We start from the raw sequence: 24,182 nt of genomic DNA, 5'->3' as shown, positions 1-24,182 counted from the left end.
GGCTGTTCCTTCCTTTCAGTCTCTCAGTCTTACACATCCATTGCCTTTCTGCAGCTGAGCACTCTCAACATAAAATACCAACTGTCCTTGATAGGAAAACTGTTTAGTCTGAAATGAAGGACCATGGCTCAGGAACTCAGATTGTAGGGACCCTGAATGACATATTCTCATGTGAACAAGTTATACAAACTTATGTAGCCTCAGAATTAAAAAAAAAAAAAAAGTAAACCAGTACACTTAACAAATACACTGTTGGGGAATTGGGAAGCCTGGCGGCAGCAAAGCTGGAAAATCTGCCGCACAGGTTCCGCATGCTGTTCCGCATTCTTAGCTTCGGGGCTGGTAGAGGCTGGAGCTCTGCTTGCTTTGCAATACTTCCTGGGAGTTTCACCAAATAGTCTCGGGGACACAGAGGCAGAGGCAGAGGTCAAACGTTAATGGCTATTAAGCAACTAACATATCCCAGTGTCATCTTGGCTCTCCACGTTCCATCTATTTGCAATCACGATGTTCTCATGAGCCGAGGCAAGCAGTCTGCAAGATGGTGACTACAGATGCAGCTTCTTCAGGGAAGAAGCACACTGCCAGGGGAGGTCAGATTTTGGGATGTAGGGCTATAATTTCCAAACACTGTTCCATGAACACATTGCTTCAAGATGATAACCAAGGCCCGACACCATTGGTTCATGCTTATGATTCTAGCTACTCAGGAAGTGTTGATCAGAAGTTTCAGAGTCAGCCTGGGTATACGTGTGAGACTCTATCTCAAGCAATACACACCTGTCACTCTAGCTACGGGATGCTAGGATCAGGAGGATCACAGATCCAGATCACCTCAGACATAAACATGAGAACCCATCTCAACCAGTAGCTATACATAGTGGTGCCCTCCTGTTATACTAGCTATATGGAAAACATACATGGGTACATCATAGTCCATGCCTTCCCAGATATGTGTGTGTGAGTGTGTGTGTATATCAAAACCCTAAATAAGGAGGGTTAAAAAGAGCTGGGTTTGTGACTCAAGAAGTCAAGTTCTCATGTGACAAGCTCAAGGCCCTGAGCTCAACCAGCACCCAGAAATGATAATGATCAAGATTACTAGGGGAAAAAAACTGTCAAATGCATCTGAGGAGATTGCTTTTTCCATGCCTTCATAAAACTTTATGATGTCTGAAGACTCGAAATCTCTTGAAACAGGCCAGCTGGTTTTGTTTAGCCTGGCATTTTTCGTATTCATTAGGTCCGAGAATCCCCAAGCCCTTCCTGCTTCCTTGTTAGCCACCAGGAGAATGCAGATCAACTACTGCGAGCACCTACTTCATACCCACTAAGATGGCTGTCATGACGAGGTGACACGTGGGGGCACACGGGCGGAAGTGCTCCGTTCAGTGCAGCGGTGTCACTCTGTCACGCAGTCTGACGGCTCCTCAAAAGGGGAAATGGAGTTGCTGTGTGATTCCTAGGACTATACCTGAGAGAATGGGAGCAGCTACACAGCAGGCCAAGTGTTGCTCATGGCTGCAGTGCTCCTAATAGAGACACAGTGCCCATCACCCAATGAGGCGTAACTGAAATGTGTGGCTGAGCTATGGAGGGGCTGATGTTAAGGCAGGGAGTCAGTCCAGAGCCGCCTCCATGTAGATGGGCCTTGCCAACACGCCGTGAAAGGAGCCAGTCACCGAAAGCCATGTGGTTTATGATTCCATTTCTATCCCCAGTGTCCAGAGTAGCTTCATCTAGAGGACCAGTTGCCGGGAGCCTGGGGAGAGGTAGACAGGAAACTGACTATTCAGAAGTGTGGACTAACTGCTCGGGGTAATAAAAATTGATCTTTGTGATGAATGCACTCACAATTGCTGTATGACACAGCTCGGCGTGTGAAATCTGTTGGGCATGGCTGGTATCTCAACACAGCTGTTTGTAAAACAGTAATGAGCATCTACCAAGTATAGGGGCTGGCCACCGTTTGGGAAGGATTGCTCCATCCTCTTGGCTACATCATTGGCTGTAGCTGTCCTGTGTCACTCCTGGCTGTATCACCCCCCTTCCCCCCTCCCCCTGCAAATCATCACTGATAGCTGAAAGCAGAGGAACTCCACATCCCCGCTCACTGGCCTCTGACGTGGTTACATTGGGGCAGGCACACCTGGGGATGTTTCTAGAAAGGCCTAAAGGAAGCCCGGGCTCTGAGTGTTGTATAAACCATACCCTCTCCCAGTTCATGGTGGTCAGCAGTGGATTCTCCACACTGCTGGGGCTGGGCAGCCCAGCCCTGGCCGGCAGGCCCTCGGGTCCCTGGGCAGCCCAGCCCTGGCCGGCAGGCCCTCGGGTCCCTGGGCACGCTCCTGGCCCTCACCGTGCCACCTGTGTTTTCTTCCAGTGAAAGCCGGCGGGATGAGAATTGTCCAGAAACATCCTCACACGGGAGACGCCAAAGAAGAGAGAGACAAGGATGACCAAGAATGGGAGAGCTCCAGGTGGGCAAGGCCTGGCGTGCTGCCATGGCTGTACAACTGTCTTGTTCTTACACATGAGCCTGTGTTCTCTGTCCAGGGGTCCTGGCTGCTCAGCCCCGGGCTGTGTGTCTCTTGTCCCTGTCACCCCACCACCCCCTGCAGGTGTGGGCGAGGTGCAAGCACCAAAGCCAGGGGACTGTGCTGAGCAGGAGGGCCCTGTGGCCCCGGGGCTCTGATAGAGTCCAGCAGGACCCCACAGGCCCGACCGCCCGATGAAGGAAGTGCGATTCTGCAGCTCCTTTGTACCTGGCTTGCCACTGTCATGCTTGGTTCGTGTGTACTGGCCATCTGCGGACAGCGATTCTCCACTGGGGCCGCAGCCTCCAGGACTGAAGTCCCTGGCAACCCCTGAGCTGCCATTCTACTGAAACCTCAGCCACCTCTACAGCCAACGTAGAAAAATTCTGAGCCCAACTTTCTGGCTGTACTGGTTATTTTTGGTAGTGCTGTGACTTATGGAGGTGCTGGTCTTGTGCTTGCTAGACAAACACTGCCCTGCTTTAGTTATCTTTCAGATGGCTGGGGCTAGCCTTGAGCCATGATCCTCCTCCTATCTCTGCTTTCCAAGTAATTGAGATTATAGATATGCACTACTACTCCTGGCCTTGAGTTAAGATCTTCAAAGCATTAAGTGACCTCTCTGCCCCGGCCCTCTTGGGTCCTGGACCCTGTTTGCTAAGTGCCTATTTTCCCTGAAGGCTCTGATTTAAAGTTTGGTTGAGGGATGTTAGTTCAGGAACAGTTACACATACATGCAGACCTGTGAGTGTGTCGGCGTGGAAGGACAGACAGGCAGTCTGCTCTCAACTGGTCTGCAGATGGTGTCTCAGCCAGGGGAAGGACAGGAGGTGTGGGGAGATGTGACCCTGACTTTGACCTCACCCCAGCAGTCTTGGGTGCCACCCTCCACAGGTACACATGGGGAAACAGAGGCACTGGCCCACGTGCTTGGTGCCCTCTCAGTCTGCTCTGTGTGGCTTCCCTGATGGGAAATGTGTGTGACCTCGTGTGTGGGCTGACTCGGGAACACCGTGCTCCAGGGGAGGACGACATTCTGGACGAGGTTTCTGAGTGGCTATTGTTTATTTTAAATCGTGAAATCAGGAATACAGCTCAAGTTCTGGTTTTACTATTTTTGTGTATGTGTGTGCCAGTGCTGGGGCTTGAACTCCAGGTCTGTGTGCTTTAGCTTTTTCCTTTCTGGACTGGCACTCTACTGCTGAGCTACAGCTCCACATCAGTCTTTTTGGTGGTTAATTGGAGATAAGAGTCTCACAGACTTTTCTGTCCAGGCTGGCTTGGAACCACGATCCTCAGATCTCAGCCTCCTGAGTAGCTAGGATTACAGGCACGAGCCACTGGCACTGATCAGCTGGTTGGGCTGTGGGCTGGTGATATAGACTGTGCTGGTTTCATCAACCTTCTGCTGCTCAAGCTGCCACAGGCAAAGTGAGTCCCTCCCCCTCCTGCCTCCTTGCTGGTGTGGTGTGGTAGTCATGAATGCCCCCTTGCTGGTGCACTGCCATATTCATGAGTGCCCATTTTGCCATTTGACTTGGGCTCCTGGCCATGAGTCTTACCTGGCCATCCTGACAAGAAGAGAGGCTGTGTAGCAGCTAGCGTCTCCCCACTTTCCTTTCCAGAACAGATGAGGTACCAGTCAGGTATCCCCCAGAGACCAGCACAGAGCAATGGGGCGGTGCCTCCTACCTACATGATCTGTCTCCAATTACATGATCTGCCCCCACTTACATGATCCGCCCCTGCTTACATGATCTGCAGGCCTCCTTACACAGCCTCCCCGTTGCTCTGCTAGACTCAGGTGGACATACTGGCAGCCAGTATCAGAGCTAGCTGGACTCCTCAAAGCTCAGCTGTTTTCCTGAGCTCTCGTTTCCTGGTCCCTCCCCCACAGTGTACTGGAGGAGGGAAGTTCAAGGTAAAGGTGTTGGCAGAACTGAGCTCCCTCTGTCAGCCGGAGAAGGGTCGGCTGCAGTCCACATGTGGCATTCAGCCCACGTGCAAGTCAGGGTCCACATCCCCCTTTACAGAAAGACAGCAGTCCTGGCACAGAAGGTGGCATTCTGAGGGGTGGCTGTGTTCGCTGGCAGAGCACAGCTCAGCCCACATCAGTCAGGAACCCCTCACACTTCTGGACACTGGTTGGCAGTGGCCGGCCTGTTGATATCTCTACCACAAATGTGGCGCAATAATTTATGTGGCAGATGAGTCCCTCTTCCTGCTGTGCCAACACTGCTGTTGTTCAAGCCGAACCCTGCAGCCCTCAGCCTTCCAGAACAGATGGGGGCTCTATCCATGCAGAGCCCCAAACCTTGATTTTTGTACCCCAACAATTCAAAAGCATGTTTTCTGCATTCATTCTTGATGTATTCACATTCTTTGTTTGAAACAAGGTCTCATTAGGTAGTTCAGACCGGCTTTGAACTTGCAGACCTGCTGCCTCTGCCTCAGTGCTGGGATTGCAGGTGTACTGAGTAGACTGGAACTTATTAGATAAAGGTGAAATGGGCATTATTTTGAATATGTTGGCAGTCATTGTGACTTTGTGCTGTCATTTAGCTAATATCTCAAGGACCAAACACCCTTGAGGGAAAGGTTCTCATTAATGATTCTGGATGTGAGTTGAATTTCTAATGACTTCTGGCTTTGTGGGGTGGGAGGTTTCTTGTCACGTCTGATTAGGTGGCTGCTCTTTGTTCTGGTAGAAGTGTGGGCTTGTCTCTTTCTCCCTTCCATTTTGGTCACTTGTTTTCATATTGGGATTAAGTCCAGTTCTGCCCATTGGGGGCAGGAATCTTCTTAAGTCACTTGTTCATATTATAAAAGTTCGTTTAAGTTCACTCACAATATGACATGCCAGCACAGTTGTCAGCACTTGGGATACATCGAGAATGAAAGGAGAGCACTCGATTCATTCCCCGAATCTCACACAGATGCCATGTTATGGGAGAGTGAAATCAAGTGAAGAGAGCTGGGTTGGTGGGTGGAGAACGGATCTGCTTCCACACCTCTGAGATAGGCCTCATAGGCTATAATGGCAGGCTTAATTCATTGTGCTTTCTTGCACCAGATAAAAGAAAGCAGATTTCCTTGTGAATCCCATTTTCCCAACTAAATTACAGCCCTGGAAGTCTGAAGGGACTGGCTCAGGCGTTGATTGCCTGTGTTGGCCCAGCACTGGTTTTGTTGTATTCAACATTTCTCCCAAGCCCTCTGGGTGGGAGGGTGGGTGCATGGGTTGCAGCAGAATCAGTAGACACAATGATGTCCATTTTAAGAAGTTCTGTCACTGGCACTGGTGCTTCCTAGCTGCAGGGAGGCTGAGATCCAGAAAGTTATGGTTCAAGGCCTACCTGCAGAAAAGTTAAAGAGACCCCTTCTCAACCCTCCCTGCGTACAGTAGCACATGCTTATCATCCCACGCTACATCGGAGGTTGAGATTGGACAGATTGCTATGCCAGGCTAGCCTGGGCAGAAAAGTCCACCTGCACGGAGGGAGGCTGGACATGGTGGCACACACCTGTGACCCTGGCAATGCGGGACGCGTGTGGTAGGCCAATTGGGTTTAGGCATATGCCTGGACCAGAAGCGAGAACTTACCCTAAAAACCATCAGTGAAAAACAGGCCAGAGGCATGACTGTCTAATCAGCAGGGCCTTGAGTTCGAGCCCCAGTACCCAAAAAGAAAAGTGTTTCTCAGCATTGTCCTGTGAGCACGGAGCATGGTATGACTGACAGACAGTGTGCCTCGAAGCCACTGGCATCAGCTCTGCTGGGGACTTGGCCTCTGGCATCGCAGGACTCCCGCCGGTTCTTCTCTCACTAGCAGAGCAAGGCTGGAGTCTGGCAGGCAATGAGTCGCATCTTTGAGGTACAGCCACAAGCCGTACCACAAGCATATGGGCATCCGTATGTCCCCAGAGCCTGGCAGGACTCCCTGGACTCATGATGAGAAAGAGGCGTGCAGGCCCAGCTTTCCTCGGGGCCTACTGCTCTGGGGATGGGCTTTGAGAGGGTTTGTGCAGCACCTGTTCCACGACAGCCGCCATACCCGCTTGATGTATGAGGTTCCCAGGAGCCTTCAGGAGATGGCCACACACAGGGGTGAGGGTGTTCCAGGAGAGGCTTCCTCCCTGAGGAGAGGAAGGGGAGGGGCAGGGGGAGCGGGGAGGGAGAAGAAGGCTGCATGCTCCCTTCCCGGCCTGCTCTCCAGCCCTCCCTCTTATGGTGGGACGCAAGCATTGCCCTGTTTAAGGAGAGTGTTTCTGTTTCTCACTCTGTGAGAAACAAGTATGCCGAATTTAACCCACGTCTCTAGTGGTTGGTTTTTATAGGATGAAATATATAATAAGTACATAGAATGAGAGCCCTCTGTTGAGTTTAATACATTAAAAGTACATTGCCCGAAACTTTTAAACCCTCTTTAAATAAACCCCATTGACTTCAACCATCTCAGAACGCAGAGCACTCTGAAAGTGCTTGGCGGATGTACACACGTAGTACTTGAACAGGTTTGCTAGCGGGTGCTTCGATTCTTTTGAGATAAAATAGCTAAGCAGCTTACTAAGGTACTTCTTTTTGTGACAGAGAAGTAGGCGAATGGGGCAGTATTGATGGCAGTCTGGGATAAAGTTCTGCTTAGGCTGGGTCTGCTGCTCCGCAGGACCCTCGGTGCTCTGGACAGGGCGTTGTCACCAGTGGTGAACACTGCTGTGTCCTATGGTGCTCTCCTAAGAGCACAGATTTAGAGCCCTACCCAGGCTTCTCAGGAAGCCCCAGAAAAGTAAGATACCAGAGTCTGCTGAAGATCCAAAAGGATCTAGACATGAAAAACTAAATATCTATGAGGTAAGGCATCCAGAATCTACTTCTGTATCTAAAAGAGTTGAAGATGGGATCTCAGGGAGATACCCATACTTAGTAATCAAGAGTGGCTATGTCCATTAGTAGAAGAATGGTTGAATCGAATGTGGCACATGTATACAATAACAATAATAATCATAATTCAGTCTACAAAAGGAAAGGAAATCCTGACACATGCCTGGAAGGAGACATTTCTGAGATACTCAGCGGATCATTCAGAGGTACAGAAGGTAGAGGAGGGTGCCCACGGTGGGTGAGAGGTGGCATGTGGGATTTCAGTATGGAAAAGGTCTGGAGAGCCGTTTAGAACAATATAGATTGAGATATACTTAACACTACTGAATTGTACACTTAATACAGTGAATTTTAAGTGAAAGTAGTGAATTTTATGATGTAATACCTGTCACAAGTTTTTAAATGTTTTAAACAAAAGACAACCGGAGTGCCCTGGTGGCTATGCTGGGCGGTTCGTTGACCCTGCCAAAACCTTAACAGCATCGCCATGGGCCCCATCACTTCTGAAGAGCCCCGATATCCATGACCACAGCTGCATGAGTCCCCGGAAAAAAGCCAGCCTATAGCCACAGGAAGAGATCACTAGCTGCCAACGACGGATGCAGAGTGATGATAAAAATGTTCTAGAATGGTGGTAATGAATAGCATAAGATAGCATCAGACAGCGAATGCATTAAACACCACTAACTTGTAAAATTTAGGATAGTTAAAAATGTTTTATGTACTATGAATGTCTCATCAAAAAAAAAAAAGTCCTCATGCACCAAGTGTGGGTCTGTGGCCATGCCAGCCCCGCGTTTTCTCAGCTGGAAACATGGCTGCCCGCCGTGGCTGCAGTCCTGGGGACACAGGGTCCTGTGGAAGCAGAAGGTGAGGCAGGCCTGTGCACAGCCCTGGGGCCCCTTGGGGATGGGCCAGGAGCGGGAGGGCTTAGCTGCAGCGAGGGTGGTCCCTCGGCTCCTCGGGCTCCACCTGTGTGAGTTGCTGTCCGTGCTGACTTCCCTGAAGCTCGGAAACATGGAGCAAGTGTGTGTCAAGACCACCAGAGGTCTCCGGGCTGTCTCTCCTGTCCATCCCTTGAGCTACATCTAAATCTTTTCCTTGGCACTTTAAGTAGTTGTGTGCATGTGTGTGCGTGCGTAAGTGCGTGCAAGTATATACATGTGTAGGTGTGTGTGTGTGTGCAGTATGTGTACATAGCTGTGATAATAAGAAGCCAGTACATGCTTTCAACATGAATGGGAAACTCACACAAACGAAGAACACCACATTCCCAGCAGATTAAGAAGAACACAAATGACTCATCCAAGAGCAAATATTTTGAAAATTAGTATCATGAGTAAGCAAATACAAAAATTGAAAGTCCACTTTCTCTGGCATCAGGAAAAGGGAAGTGTCTTGGTGTTGTGTTTCTCTATGAATCATAGACTGCAGCTCGGACGGCATCCCAGACTGGAGCAGAGTGCCCGCAACCCACGCCGTCTCCTCCCTCACACAGGTCTCCTCCTCACGCATGTCTCCTCCCTGTGTGTCTTCTTGTTGGGCTCTGCGTTCTGACTGGTCCTTGCCTGAACAAAGCAATCCACATTCACTTCTCCTTCCAGTCCCCATGGCCAAAACCTCAGAAGCAGGTGGAGCCCTTCAGTGCCAGGCCCCAGGCTGAGCCCTGGCCTCTGGGCATCTGCCTGTCATGTCTGTCTGCCATCTTGCTGTACCTCAGCAGCCCTGGGACCCTTCCCAGATGGCCTCTGCCCCCCCCTCCCCATACACACACACCAACCCTGGGCCAGTGTCCCTGGTGTTCCCGTGGACACCTGGGGTGTCCCCTCTTGGTAGCACGCTGGTCTGATGATGGCTGTTCTTCCCCTGCGGGCCTCCCAGCAGTGACCAGCCCTGGCCTCTCCTGGCACTCCAGCCATCTGTTACCTTGTTCTGGGCACCCAGGCATCTTGTAGCTCTGCAGCCCGGATCGTCTGGGCAGGACAAAGGCCACAAGTTAGGAATGTTTGCGTAAGGAGACTTTCCAGCCCAGTGAAGCTGAGAGCCACCTTCCTTCCCCAGAGGTGATGGTCCCACTGTGTGCACGGGTCACAACTGTGATGGTCCCACTGTGTGCACAGGTCCCATCTGGTCCTCACCGCACTGCTGTCACCTGCAGGAAGTGGTATTTGGGGAACTAATACTCAGATGCCACTTTTGTGGGCTTTTTAAGATGCTGTGAGTGGTAAATACTCTTTGCTATTAGAGAAAGGTCCTAGGATATCTCTCTCTCCCTCTCCCTGTCACACTTGCTAAGGGTAGAACGCTGAACAGCAATCCATCTTGGCCTTTGAGCTCTGGGCCAGCACCTCACAGCCACATAGTTTTTGCCTGTTTGACTGGAGTGGGTGGAGCCTTCACAAACGCCCCACCTATCACCTGGCAACCTGGCACCCTGCAGGTCCCGCATCAGATGGGAGAGTCGGCTTTTCTCCCTGCTCTGGGACCTCCTTTCTCCTCACCCCACTTCAGGCTGAAGGAGTTAGGCAAGGCTTCTGCACCCCCTCAGCTGACTCTGTGTTGCACTCTGCAAAAGGAAGGAAATGCCATGTGAGTGACTTACCCTGTGCTTGTGGGTGGCTAATTGCAACTTCTTAATTGACCAACATATCTGCAAGTACTCCAGAGGGGAGAGGGGAGACGCACACCTCCAGAGCAGCACTGGACACTTTCTGCGGGACTTTCTGTTAGGAAAATGACCACCATTCATCTGGTTGGGTGTACTATCTCCTCTTCACGAGGTCTCAGAGAATGAAAAGTTTATATGTCCCAGATGCTAACGTCCAGTGGCCACATGATGGAATGCAGCCAGCCACCTTCAGACCAGTTGTCTTCTACTTGTAGTCTCCCCTTGTCTTCAGTCCCACTGCCTGTGACTGCAGTGGGACCTGCCATGCTCCTCCCGCCATTTCTGTTTAGGGAAAACAGTAGACGTTTTCCCCTAGTCTGGACAGGAAGTCATGGAGAAGAATGCCTACAGATGCAACTGTAGACACCTTCGTGCGGTAGGATCGCATTACTAGGTGCTGGCTTCTATCCAAGCTTGTCTAAGGTGGAGTTTTCCATGAACTTCCACCTGATTGCCAGCTTAGGCTTTGTGGTTGGGGGGCACCAGGAGCTAAGCCAGGCTAGCTGTGCACAGGCCTCCCCTCCCCCGGCCTGCCCTCGGCCACTGCACTGGTGACACCTGGGCCGTTGATCAGCACCCAGGAACCAGAGAACCACCCCACCAGCCGTGTAGGAACCAGAGAACCACCCCACCAGCCGTGTAGGAACCAGAGAACCACCCCACCAGCCGTGTAGGAACCAGAGAACCACCCCACCAGCCATGTAGGAACCAGAGAAAAAAACTCCCATTTTGTGGAATCCTGCTCCTCAACTCTAGAGACAGGCGTACCCCTGGATTTCAGGGGCCAGAGTACCCCTCCCCAAAGACAATCGCAGAGAAGAAAATCAGGAAGGAAAAATACCAATTGAGGGACGTTTGAGTCACTATTTAAAAAACACAGCCATGACTCACTGCAACTAGACTTCATGATGACTGAGAGGCAGAAACAAAATTTCCCTTAAATGGGAAGGGTGGTGCCACCAGGGCCCCACACGGATCCTGCTGGCCAAGGCAGGGCTTGTTTTCCTTTCACCAGAGATCCCAATGTGATTGTAGATGGAAAGGACCTTTTCCAGTCCTGGCAAAGCAGAGCGCCTGGCACCTGGGCGGGAGAGGGCAGGGAGAAGGTGGGTGGGGTCATAAGGTGCCACTGGAACCCAACTTCTGGAAGGAGGAGGAAACCATGCACTGCAGGGACCTGAGCGGTTGTCAGATGGCGGGATCTCTGGATTGACCAGCCCCGAAAGCCCAGCCCCAGGACCTCCTCCCCTCCAGGCCGTTGTGGTCAGCACCCTTAGGAGACAGAGCATTTCACCTTGGGGCTGGTGCCTGACATAGTGGAGTCAAGCTTCTCATTAGCTAGTCTCCATAGCTTCTTTTTCTAATCCTAGACTGCATGTACGACCCTGAGTTTAGCCATGTGGTAGGAAATAGTATCCAATGTAGAAATGTAGTCTTCAAGAGCTGGTCTCTCCTTGTCTACCTGAACTTGAGCTTAGTAAGGGAAGGAACCCCAAACTCCCCGAGGTCCTGGGCAGCCTCTGGTCAACGTCTGCTTTGGTGTTTACAACACACACGTCTCCGCTGAAGTGGTGACAACAGAGCGAGACAAGGATCTGTCACTTCTGGAAAGGAGGGAAAGTTCTGGGGTGAGCACTTCTCTCCCTGTGAGTCTCCTGTCCACGGGGCTGGAAGCTCACCGCGTGCTGGAGACAGAAGTGGAGGAAGTGGAGCAGGAGCTCACGGGGCCAGCTGGTCCTCACTGAGTCAGGGTCTGCTTTGGAGGAAGGGTAGTACCCGGGTAGGAGTTGGCACCTGATTCCAGTCCTTTCTGGAATTCGAGTGGTGTGCTCAAAGCCTTTGAGTTCAGTGGGTGTGTCTCGTGGGGAGGACGGCATCGGTGGTATACTGGCTGGCTCAGAGCCGCACGAGCCCCCCTCCTGGGCTGACTGTGGTGTACCTGAACAGCGCGGCCCTTGGGCTTTGTCATTTGCTTCCGTAACCTTCCAAACAGATGCCTGACCAGTGCACTGGATGAGTTGCCAGGAGCAGGCAAGATGGAGGAATCTGCCCTCGTGGATGGCATCACAGCGCAACGTTATAGTGAGGGTGAAGGTTCTGGAGCATAATGAAATGCATAGCCAGTGCAGGCTAGGGATCTGAGTGAGGTGGGGGCTTGGTTTTGCATATTTACTCTTCAGCTTTAGTGTCTGGCCTGAAGCCTTTGATAGAATCTGTCCCTGGAAAGAGCTATGTGATAATTAGTGTCTGTAGCTTGCAGTCTTTTTCCTTACTAAATAGGCTCCTAGGCTCGGGAAATGTCGCATTTGTCACTTGCCTTGGGCTTCTTAATACTCGTTTCTGTGTGCACCTCCACCCCTCTGCTGTCCCTCACATGAGCTTCATAATGGTGCCTCCCAGTGCTCAGATGACCAGCACAAGAGCAGGGCTGTTTTCCAAGTTGCTGCCCCCATGTTCTTGAACTGTTCTTACAGCCTCGTGAAAGACGGGAAACCCTTTGGGAGACCCACGCTGGTCCAGCCAACCACGACCTTGTGCAAGTCAAGTTACATTTGTAACATGGAGTATGTGTCTGTGTCTGTGTGCATGTGTGTGTGGCTTAATTTCCATGGTTTTCATTGTTCTTTTAATGTTAAGAACTACTAATTCAGTATCTTCCCTCTTTGTCAGCCTAGGCTGTTACCCTGAGAGGAATTAACTACTGAGATGTTTTGAAACTGCCTGCTCTTTCTTCGGGGTGGGGGGCGGGGGGAGGACGCAGGTGCGTGAGGCATGTGTGCCTGTTTCTCTGGTGTTGACATTCCATCAAGAATCACGGCTCTGGGCGATCACTGTCCCTGCTGATGGCTAGGACTTGGCGGCTGCCGTGGCCAGAAGCATAAAGACTCAGAGAGGATTTGTCGGTACATCAGACGCTGGCCGTGTGCTGCGATGGCTGCCGCCCGGCTCTGCAGGCTCCTTCCTGGCTGCATTCTTAGAATGGTAACGTTGGAGACGAGTGTCTGCCTCTGGGTGGTCGGTGGCTGGGGTGCCAGGACTCTCCTTGGCGCTCTTCACTCTCACGTGGGTCCCAGTGAGCAGGCAGCCAGCAGCCAGCCTGTGCAGCAGGGAATACCTTGAGAGTTATTAGCACAGAGGCGAGGAAGAGCCTTGAAGGACTATTGTTTTCTCTTGCTACCTGGAGATTTCAAGGAGGTTACTTGGTCTGTACATATCTTTCTGAAAAGTTCATTATCAGTCATGGTTTTTAAATTACATTTGGCATCTATCCCAGACTATTGTTCCCACTAATTCTCCATCAGTGGCTCTCAATTTTTGCTTCTCTCTCATACCCTACTGCCTACGGAAGTGGCAAACAATCTCTAGGCAACCCAGATGCATCCCACTTCTTAAACCGGCCGCAGCACTCCGTGGAAGCCAGCAGAGTTGATCCGAGGTGAATGCCGAGCTGAGTGGAATGGAAATTAATGAAAGTGACCCTGACTGATACCCACGTCTCCTGCTGGGGAAATTAACAACTGTGTTTATCTCTGCTAAATCTAGGCATGGTGTAGCAAGAGGCATCCTGTCAGGACCAATTTGGGATCCTCAAATTAATTGTTACATGTGACAGGCTGACAGGTAGAGAAAGTGATAAATAGCTCCTGCAGAAATTCCACTGCGAGTGCTTCTCATGGCCAGGGGGCGCAGATGATGGAGCAGGAAACATCCTCCCTCCTGACAGCGGCTCCCCCCCCTCCAGACAACCGGCCCTGCTGTCCCGGAGTCCTTAGTTAACCCCCACTCTCCTCCACCCTGGGGTAGCCATGGCTCTAAGCATCGTTCCCATTGTGTTCAAGGGTGCCATTTACCAGGAAGCAATCTAACTGATATTTTTAAAGGCGTTTTCTGGGTCCTTGGGGATTGCCAGGTAGATGCCCAGGAGACATCACCAGTTGGTGTGAGTTCCTCAGGGTCAACAGATGGGGCCTGGCAGCTGTGGCTGGGGTGCAGTGGGTGTGGCCGGGCACTGCGAGTCCACCCAAGGTGAGCAGGAGCGCGTGGCACTGGGGCCAGGCTGTGAATTCCTCCCAGGGTCGTCATGAGCTTGGACAGGGGTCGCCATTCCCAGTACTACAGGAAGTCACTGCACCGGGACCCTGGGCATGTGTGTCCTCAGGCAATCCAGCATTTTCCATTGCCACCCCTCCCCCTTTCCTTCTCCCCTCTCAGAGAGGAGTGTGGCAACTGTCCGTATCATCCCATCATTCCGGGAGCAAACAAATGAGTCACAACTCCTGGAAACATGGCCGTCCTTATCATCTGTTTATCTGTGCTTGCTTGTTTCTTTTTCCAAATTCTTTCCCATTCTTTTTGCCTTTAGATCTTTGCTGATTTTATTGTTGTTTATTCATGGTACACGTGTTTGTGCCTTCAATAGTATGGGGTGCAGTTATCAAACCCTTTAAGTGATTATTTCTTCCTGCAGGGATTTAATAACCAGGTCAGTGACTGCTGTCACTTAGAAGTTGTGACAAATGTTAACAATATTTAGACAGAACTGTGACACAGTGATGTGACTGGAAAATAGCTGTGGCTTAGATTGATGGGGGGTTACAGTACCCCATACTGCTAGGCTCATCCCAACACCCGGCCCTGGGAATAAAGATGTAGAGTTGTCGGTTGATCAGTTGGTTGGTTGGTTTTCCTTGGCCTATTTCATAAATGAATGCCCTGAATTCTATTCTATTCTTTTCTGTTCTATTCCCTGAGTTAAGAACTCTTATGCTGTATGTCTTGTATGTGTGTGATGTCAAACCACATATTCCAAACTTACATGTCAGGGCTGCTCTCGTTTCCTGTCACATCAGACAGCTTTTCAGCGGTCTGGGTTTCCGTGTGACTCTGACTCATGGTTCTAAACCCCACGTGTCTTTTCTCTGTAGAAGGAACCCTCAGCTTCACTTAAGAGTCTGTTGCAAGTGTGCATTGCTGTGCCCAATCCTAATTACCCTTTCCATTTTCAAGTCGGAGGTAAAACACACAAGCACCCTGATTGATGTCACTCCCATCGTGTGATGATGTCCTCAGAGGTTCGGCCCCAGAGCCTTGCTCCTTCCAGATTCTTCCTGTGCATGCAGTGTGCACCTCCGCATTCAATGTGAGGAGCCAGGTTGCTGTCTCCTTCTACCGGAGGCTGGAAGGTGAAGTCAGGGAGTCAGCGAGGCTGGTTCTCGGAGGCCTGTCTTCGAGGCCTTGTAGATGGCCCTTCACCCTGTGGTCCCTCCTACGGTCTGCATCCTAATCACTTAAAAAAAAAATACCTGTTCTAGAGCTTGAACCCAGGGCCTGGGCACCGTCTCTGAGCTTATTTGCTCAAGGCTAGTGCTCTACCACTTGAGCCACAGCTGCACTTCTAGCTTTTTACTAGATAATTGGAAATAATAATCTCAAAGACTTTCCTGCCTGGGCTGGCTTTGAACCACAGTCCTCAGGTGGGCAGCCCCATGGCCGAGGCTCTGGGAGTTGAATCTGAACATGGAGGCCGTGTCTCAGCCCGGAAGACACCCTCTCTCGCGTAGGTTGTTGCCGCCTCCGGACCTCACTGTGCCTCTGCTGGTACGTACCCCCACCCTGTCTCCTCTCTGAGGAAGGGCGTGCACCACAGCACATCCCCCCGCACACATATAGTGCTGGGCGCTCGGTCCTGAGTCCCAGGTGCGGTTTAATCCAGTCAGTCCTGGAACAGTCATGGAGACAGATTCCCAGGGCTCCACGAGAAGGATGGGCCCTAGCCAGGAGGCCATCCTTTGACCAGGAAGATAGGACATATACTAAACGTGCAGGGTGGGGCGTAGCTTGTACCAAGTGCCCCAAAATGCAGGGAGTTCTGAAGACTTAAGATGCCAGGAGTCAGAAAGGTGGACACCCTAACTGGCTTGAGTCTAAGCCCCTAAAGTCCCCTAAACACCACTGTTTTCATGGTCCAAGGTAAGTGGACCCCTGGTTGGATCTCTGCCCAGCCCGACCCTGTGCAGGGAGTGAATGTGGACACGACACAAAGCTCTCAGCTTGAGGTAAAACTCTAATGGAGGTTAAAGCTCCAGACCAGACCAAGGGGGAGCCTCTGCCCGTAGAAGCTGCCCAGTGTCCTTGGCCGTATTGAGCTGTCTGCTGCCCCTGTCACTTGCAGTGTACAGACCATGCCATACCCCTTCCTCCCCCCAACCCAACACCCCCTGCCCCCGTCACCTCAAACCTGGAGGTATAGCTCTGTGGAAGGTTTGCTTTCTTTGTTGGACAGTTTCAGGTATTTCTAGAGGTCAAATCCTATGTTCTCTTGGGTTTAGTTAAAGCTCCAAGCGTTCCTTATTAGCTCCATTACATGTTCCCTCTGCCCCCTTACAACACGCTCAGGGGAATCTCATTTCAACCAATTCTCCACGCAGGTGCTGTCGGGCTCCCGCCCTCCGTGCAGCCCTGCTTCCACTCAGTCTCGCTCACCACCTGCTTGTCCGGCACTGAATGCCTGCAGAATGCCTGCAGACCTGCTTCTCCTTGCCACACCGTGTCCACACACACACACACACACACACACACACACACACACACACGGATGAATTTTTTGCCCATAGAATTCTCTGGATCTGTGAGCACGAATCTTGAAGTTTCTAGCAGCAAGTCACAGCCTGGCTGTCAGTTCCATTTCCCAGCAGGTGCTCTGTGAGATTCTGCCCTCAGGAATTCCTCGGGTGATTGCTCATTTCCATTCCTCACGCACGGGAGCCCCTGGGATCATCCGGGCACTGCTTCGTATCCTTCCATCCCAGGTGCTGGCCGAGAGCAGAGCTGTGAGGACCAGCAGGCAAAACGCTGCCCCTCCCCAACATCACTGACCTCCTTTTTGCTTTTTGTCCCCTAGTTGGGCCTTGGCTTCTCTGGCAAGGGTGGCACACTCCTTCCCGAGACTCTGTGGAACTCTGCTGACTCTCCTTCAAGCCACCATGTGCTGAAATGGTGTGCTTAGTCACCCCTCATAGACTCTTCACTGCGCCGGCCCTGGGAGCAGTGGGCACGCGCCTCTGGCTGCTCAGGAGCCCTGCCCACGGTCATTTGTGTCCCCTGTCCAACCTGTCTCAGGGCTGAGACAGGTGGAACCATGTGCCCCGCCTGGGTTCTCAGCCTGGCCCGGCCTCTTCCCTGGGGTTCCCCACAGGCTCCTGTGAGGGGTGCTGGCTGCTTCCCAGCACCTCAGAAGCCAGGGCGCATTCCTCAGGCTGGGGCCTACACCTTGTCCCTCAGCGCGCTCACTTTCCAGGCTCCTGACCCCGCCCAGAGCCCAAGTTGCCAACGTCCCATCCCTGTGTGGCTAGTGTTCACGCTGTCAAGTCAGTCCTGAGGAGCGCTCTGTGTCTGCGCAGAGGGCAGGGAGCAGGGACTCTTCCACAGCCCCTCTGCGGAGCCTCCATTTCCTATCTTTGGGGTGGGCTGGGGAAGTCTCATCTGCAGTTTTCCAGAGATGCATGCGATCAGGGCCGGCCTCTACGTGGCACGGTCGTTCAACCCCAGAGGCTGCAGGGCTGGATCGTTGTGGGGAGCAGAGGGCACCGAAAAGCTTCCCTGCATTTTTGTTGTTACGGTTCATGTTGGAGAGGCTCCCTATGTAGCCCGGGCTGGCCTCTAACTCGGGATCCTCCTGTCTCTGCCTCCCAGGTGCTGATTATGGCTGTAAACATCGCACCTGGGTCCCAGGTTTTCTCTCTTGCCTTAGTGCTGGGTGGTGATTTCCCTTGCCTTGTTCTGAAGGTCAGAGTGGCCGAATCTCCGGTGCTCAGGGTTCCCTTCCAGCACAGCTGGACTGTGGACCTTGAGCTTCTCAGCATCACGCTGACTGGCTCGATGCCGGCCCCTCGGTGGCCCAGGTTTCCCGTGGAGGGGGTCAGGGCACACTTCTGGCCAGTGCCCCAGTGACTTGATGCTCTGCCCCCCAAGTACTAGGACCAAACTGACCGGGTGCCCTAAACAATACAAGGCAGAGGTCCCTAACTCTCGTTTCTGTGGGGAGCTGGACACGTTTCCCTTTTCTATTTCTCCCTACTTTATCTTGTTAGAGTAAAATAAATCCTTGCTAAAACTTCCACCTTGTGAGACTCCCTTGTCGTGCAACCCGTTGACATTTTTTTTATGACTGGATCTCCAGGACTTGTGAATCCGTGTAGAAATGAGCAAGCTGACGGAGGTCAGCGAGCCAGTCAGAAGTTGAATCTCAGGAGGTGACAAACTCCAGAACTCCTTCTAAATGGAGCTACAAGGAGACCAGTATTAATAAGACTGGACTAATCAAAAGATTCATTCTTCTCCTAATTTACAGAATAGGAAAACCTCGATGTCTTCTTAGAAGGTCCTGAGCTCAAGAAATGTGGGAGGTGCGGGAACCCCTTCACCCGTCATCTGGGGATACAAGGATCTTCAACGTAGCAGTCAGAAAGATCCATATCCTTAAGATATCCTCAAATGCTAGGAATTACCCAAGTCACCCTGCGTTCCCTGAAGGACAGGAATGATGGACAGACATTTTGTAAGAAGAGTCTAAACACAGAACTATCCCCAGAAAAATAATGACTTCCTTGTTTGTCTGTGCCAGTAATGGGGCTTGAACTCAGGGTCTGTGCACTGTGTGTGTCTTAGCTCTTTCTGCTTGAGCAAGGCTTGCATTCTACCACTTGAGCCACAGCTCCACTTCATAGTGCCTTTCTTATTGTGACAAGGCCTCTACCCAATCCAGAGATAATGTCCAGGCTACACCTTTGACGAGGCCATTTGAATCAGTCCACCTACCTCTCATTCTCTGCCTCAGTTCCTCTTCTCTTTAAACCTGAGGTGTGTCTGGACCCGAAGCTAGGTTGAGATGCTCTCTGCTCTCCCACATGTGGTCTCCACATTCATGTCTTTCCTTGACCTTCACCTTCAAAAGGATGTAAGAAAAACGGCAGTGAGCACGGGGCAGCCTGGACCTTCCCCTTCCCTAAGAGCAGTGCCTGAGACAGGAGGGATGTGGTAACTCAGCCTCTTTGACCTGAGCCCCATACTCACCAGCACAGGGAGTGTGGGCATGTGCAGCATCTTTCACAGCCAGCTGCCTGGCAGGCCTGTGTACAGGGCGCTCTCTGACGGGGTCTGTGCTCAGAGCCATCGGACAAGCAGCCTCCTGGGTCACCTCTTAGCTTAGGCCCCGGCCATCGCTCCAGATGGTCCTTTTCAGAGAAACCTACGCCATCCTGTTTAACCTAATTGCCAAACCCTGTCCACCCCCAGGCATGTCCCCGGCCTGGGCAGTGGGCACACCTGGGCAGTGAGATGGGATAGAAAGGCCTTTGTTAACCCTTTCCTAGCCGTGGGACTTAGCATCTGTGGTTGGCAGGGTGCTGGTTTGGTAGCATGACAGCTGTGCCTCACCGGAACAGGTCATTCCCCTGGGCTGTGTGGGAGTGTGTGGTGCATTCCAAACAGCAAACACTAGAGCACGCGTTAAGCATAGACCCTCGCCAGCTTGTATTCATTGTCGTAAATGGCAGCCTGATCTGCTTTCTAAGTATTCATGAAGAAATGCAGTGCTTGCTTCCGCTATAACTCAGACCCGAGGAGCAGAGCGGCCGTCCGCAGGCTCCTGTGAGCGGGGCGTGGTGAGCCTGCGAGCAGAGGCATTCCTGTGAACACGTCAGTTACGTGCGCACCAATTTTTATTTATAGGCTGTTTTAGATTTCTTCCCCCAACCTTGCTTTCTTAAGGAGTTTAATGTTTTCCGACATTGCTGTTGTCTATGGCTCTTTACCCAATGAGCACAAACTTTCAGTTGGTGACAGTTCAGTTAGTGACAGGCTTTCAGCTAGTGACAGGCCTGTTGAAGACGTCATTCCTGAGCAGGTCCACGCCGTCCCCTCGTGCCTGTGAGCCTGGCTGCAGGCTCTGAGAACGCATTGTGGGCCTGTCATGTGGGGGTGCCTTTAGTCATTTTTTCCTTGGCTGGGGGAGGAATTGTTGATCTTGGCTCGTGGTTCTAGAGGTTTTTCTCTGCGAGCCTTGGCTGTGTTGATTCTGGCTGCAGAGTGTCGGGGCAGGAGCCGGAGGCAGAGCCCAGTCACCTCCAGACAGGGAGCCACGCGAGAGGGAGACCACCCCCCAGGGGCCTGCGTCCTTCAGCCAGCCCCTGCCCACCGCCCCCAGGAGGGCTGGGCCTGTGGGTGACATTTCCATCCAGAGCATGCCCAGGGCCTTGCCTACACACCAGAGTGTCACCAAGAAAAGCCTGCGGCCGCACACTTTGTGACATGTTTCCAGAGCAGCTCTGCTTTCCATACTCAGCACCGACATGAAGTGGGTTGAGTGAGTGGTTATCAGCTTTTCAAAAAATGGTATTTTGCCAGTCCTGTATTTTGCTCAGGACTGGGTGCTGTCCCTGAGCTTCTTTTGCTCATGGTTAGCACTCTACCACTTGAGCCATAGCCCCACTTCCAGATTTTGGGCGGTTAAGCAGATATAAGAGTCTCATTGACTTCCCTGTTTGGGCTGGTTTTGAACCATCATCCTCAGATCTCAGCCTCCTGAGTAGCTAAGATTACAGCCACCAATGCCCAGCTGCTATCAGCATTTTTAAACAGTGAAGTAAGATCAGGCAGAAACTGTAGCATGCACACCATACTGTAAAAGCCAAGATTCAGAGAGAGAGAGAGAACGTCCATTTGTACTAAGCTTCTTAGTTCCCATGGGAAGACGTCAGTGCTGTGTGTACATGAGCATACGCACGTGTGCGCGCGCACACACACACGCACACACACACACGGAAGACCCAGGGTGGACACAGAAAGGCTGTCCAGGGGTCGGTTGGCATTGTTAGTGCTCCGTGCTGTCAGCCCAGAGAAGGCTGAGATGGCTGACGATGGAGAAGGAATTCCCTGATCTCGTTTTTCACCCTGCCTTGCCAAGCATTTAACTTAATTGAATGAATCCGGTGTCACACCCTATAACTGTCCAGAGCTCAGCGTAGCTTCTCGCTGTGAGCCAGCAGAGGTCCCCATGATGCTCCTCGCCATCTTGGCAATTCCTGGTCCACAGCGCCCTGCAGAGGAGCAGTGGCTCTGAGACAGGCGGGACCCAGTGAGGAGAAAGCGCTGGAGTCCCAGGTCAGCTGAATGGAAAGCGAGAGAAGGTCTCCACACCTGGCACAAGCCACACTGTGTGTAAGGCGATTCACAGCCCTGACCCTCCTTCATGTGATCACTGCACATTTGCCTGGGGACTGCGCAGGCCCCAAGCATGGGTGGCTCACACCAGTAATCCTGGCTATCCAGGAGGTTGAGCTCTGAGGATCATGGTTCGAAGCCAGCCCAGGTAGGAAAGCCCCAAGTTTCTTATCTCCAATTCACCATCAAAAAGCCAGAAGTGGACCTGGGGCTCAAAATGGCAGAGCATTAGCCTTGAGCAAAAACACGCTCGGAGACAGTGCCCAGGCCCTGACTTGAAGCCCTAGGACTGGCGTAAAAACAAAGGCAAATGTTTTGAAAAATTCTAAATTTTAGAAGCCCCCAGGGTTCCAGGTAGAGAACCCTCGAAGGCTCAGAGCTGAGGGAAGGTGAGCGGCTCCCCCTTCCCCCGCAGCCAGCCTGGGTGAAAAGTCCCAGTCCCTGTCCTTGTGGTCAGCAAGAGCGTGCTAGGCCCGGTGTTCCACGCTGGCGCGGGGTGTGTGCTGAGGCTCCCCGTCCCTCTGTGCCCCGCACACCTGTCAGTCCTTCCACACATGTGAGCCACCGTGGCGGCCAGCCAGGGAGAAGGCTCCCTGGAGATGCCACACCCAGGCTGCCATGTACAGGCAGCTGGCACATCGACCGCCAGGCCCGAAGAATCTTGTTACCCGTCCATTATGAATGACTGAATTACCTGCCACATTTATAGCAACGTCTCGGGAGTGGCCCTTTGGTTTATTTCTCTTAATTGTTAGGGGAAGGAGTCTCTTTAGAGCTCACTTCATGGGCTCCTCCCTCAAAATGATACTTCCAGAATTCTGGAATAGAATCCCACAAGCGGTCGGCTGGCTTGAGGGCCCCGTGGGGTGCAATAAACAGAGCCGCCCGTGCGGGGCCTCCCCTGCTGTGTGCACCGCCCTGGACTTAGACACCAGCCCTGCACATTGAGCAACCTACACTTAGAGTCGGTTTATTATAAGACAGCGCTTTAGGAGCCTAAGAAAGACCTATGGTTTATAAGAAGGAAACCTCCGCCTGTGCTCTCCTTCTGTGCTGAGCACTCACAGAGTTTGGGCGAATGTAGCCTGCCGTGTGGCTCGGCTGCTCTTTGTGTTCAGTGATGAATGCTCCAGCAGAATAACCACTCCCACGCACACATGCGGGTGACCGGGACTGGACAATGACAGCCACTGGGCAATGGCCTAAGAGAGAAGGGAATTGCGGAGTCAAGGCCTGGGTTCTTCAGTATTTGAGGATGTGGCTAGGAGTCAGAGCACATCACTCAGTCACTGAGCACGGCAGGGATGGCAGCGGCAGGTCTGTGTCTCGATGTGTCCATGGATACCACGGACCCTTTGACACTGGGTTGGGTCATTTGTCATGAGGGACATCATACAGTACCTACCACGAGCTACCTCTGAGCTGAATCTGATTTCCCTACCTGCCATTTCTGAGCCACTCTAGATTTTTTTTTTTTTAGGGAAATTATCCCTTCCTGGCCACCAGCAGGAGAGAAGGCCTGTCTTTTCTGTTAGATCTGTGCAGTCTCTTGAAAGTGGTCTTTAATAAGTTGCACACCCCATCTCTCCCTTCCTGCCCCCAGCGAACCTTCCCAGGCATCTTCAGTGGCAGATTCAACTCTGCTTCCATTGCCTACTCCCTGCAGAAGCTCTTAGCCCGAGGCCCCTCTTCCAAGGCAGAAAAACTGCCCACTGGTTTTCAAGGCCCAGCAAAAGCAGAGGAAGAGCTCGTTTGCTTGGAAATGCCAGGATTGGGTCCACGGCCAGTGGAACCAGCTCAGCCAGATTGTTAAGTAACAGCAAAAAATCAGCCCACAGATGTGAAATCACTCTCCAGCTCTGAGGCTCACCGTGCACAGGAGGTGGTGTCGCTTCCTCAGAACTGAGCAGCAGAGCGCCTGCTCATCCTAACTGCTCCACTCAGGCCTCCCTGGGCCTACCGTGCTCCTGTCCTGCTGACAGCATTTGCTGACCGTCTCTGTGCCCCCTGGCACAATGCTGGGCATGTGGCCGAGTCCACTGCTGTCCTTGGTGTATCATGTGTGGAGGTGGGAAGTTTTCATAGCAGCACAGCTGGGAAGGCCAAGCCCGGCCCTCCCCGGGGTCAAGGAAAGCAGTGGAAAGGCAACGTGTGGCCAGCCCCGGAGGTTGGCATTTAGCAGCTGGCTCAGCCATGAAGGTGGTAGTGGGCAGGGAGAGCGAATGCGTGTGTTTGTCCACAAAGGAGGGAGGGAGGGGGGAAGGAGTCTTGATTGTAGAGCCCCAGTAAAGCTGAGGATCTTTCTAGAATCGTGTGTCAGCTTGGCGTGACCAGACGTTCAGTCTGCCAGCCACATCTTCAGCGCCTAAACTCGGCTGTGACCGCCCTCTGCTGGTGGCCGCCGGGGACAGCAGGAGACCCGAACCCTTTCCCTTTCCTGTTTTGTTTCTGGGTGAACAGGATGGAAGACACAGAACAATGCCATCTGCGTGGAGGTCATTTCTGAGAACCACCGGGCAGGAAGCGCGTGTGCCCGGTCCGACAGCCGTGCGAAGGCTCGTAAAGACGCGGTGTGCTCTCTGTGTCCGGATGGCTCCGTGGGGAGGCGCCGCAGGAGCGTCCACCCGGGCACCCATTTAAACGAGAGAACCCACACGGGTTTTCCTCCGTCCCCTTCTCGGGCTTCTCTGTGGATTTAGACGGAGACTCCCAGCCCGCTGTGTGGAGGCGGCGGCCAGGTGCCTGCATTTTCCAGAACCTTCCCCCTCCCCTCCCCCGGTCCGCCAGGCGTTCTGGGTTGGAGCCACAGAACGCAGGGTGGTACCGGGCCGGCCGGGCGGGCCCCACCGCCGACGCGGGCCTGGGCCGGGTCCTC

The 24,182-nt window shown here is 52.4% G+C and overlaps 1 protein-coding gene across 1 annotated transcript in view; it reads left to right on the top strand.

Annotated features, from left to right (window-relative positions):
• Positions 1 to 24,182, top strand: part of Dap (death-associated protein) — a 38,729-nt gene that overhangs the window by 8,463 nt on the left and 6,084 nt on the right. Inside the window, exon 2 of the mRNA XM_013013882.1 lies at positions 2,384 to 2,480. Coding sequence (XP_012869336.1) covers positions 2,384 to 2,480 — 97 coding nt within the window. The remainder of the gene's footprint in view (positions 1 to 2,383; positions 2,481 to 24,182) is intronic.

Source organism: Dipodomys ordii, unplaced genomic scaffold, assembly GCF_000151885.1.
Source record: "Dipodomys ordii isolate 6190 unplaced genomic scaffold, Dord_2.0 Scaffold21, whole genome shotgun sequence".
NCBI lineage: Eukaryota > Metazoa > Chordata > Mammalia > Rodentia > Heteromyidae > Dipodomys > Dipodomys ordii.
This window is presented reverse-complemented; position numbering and strand designations above follow the sequence as displayed.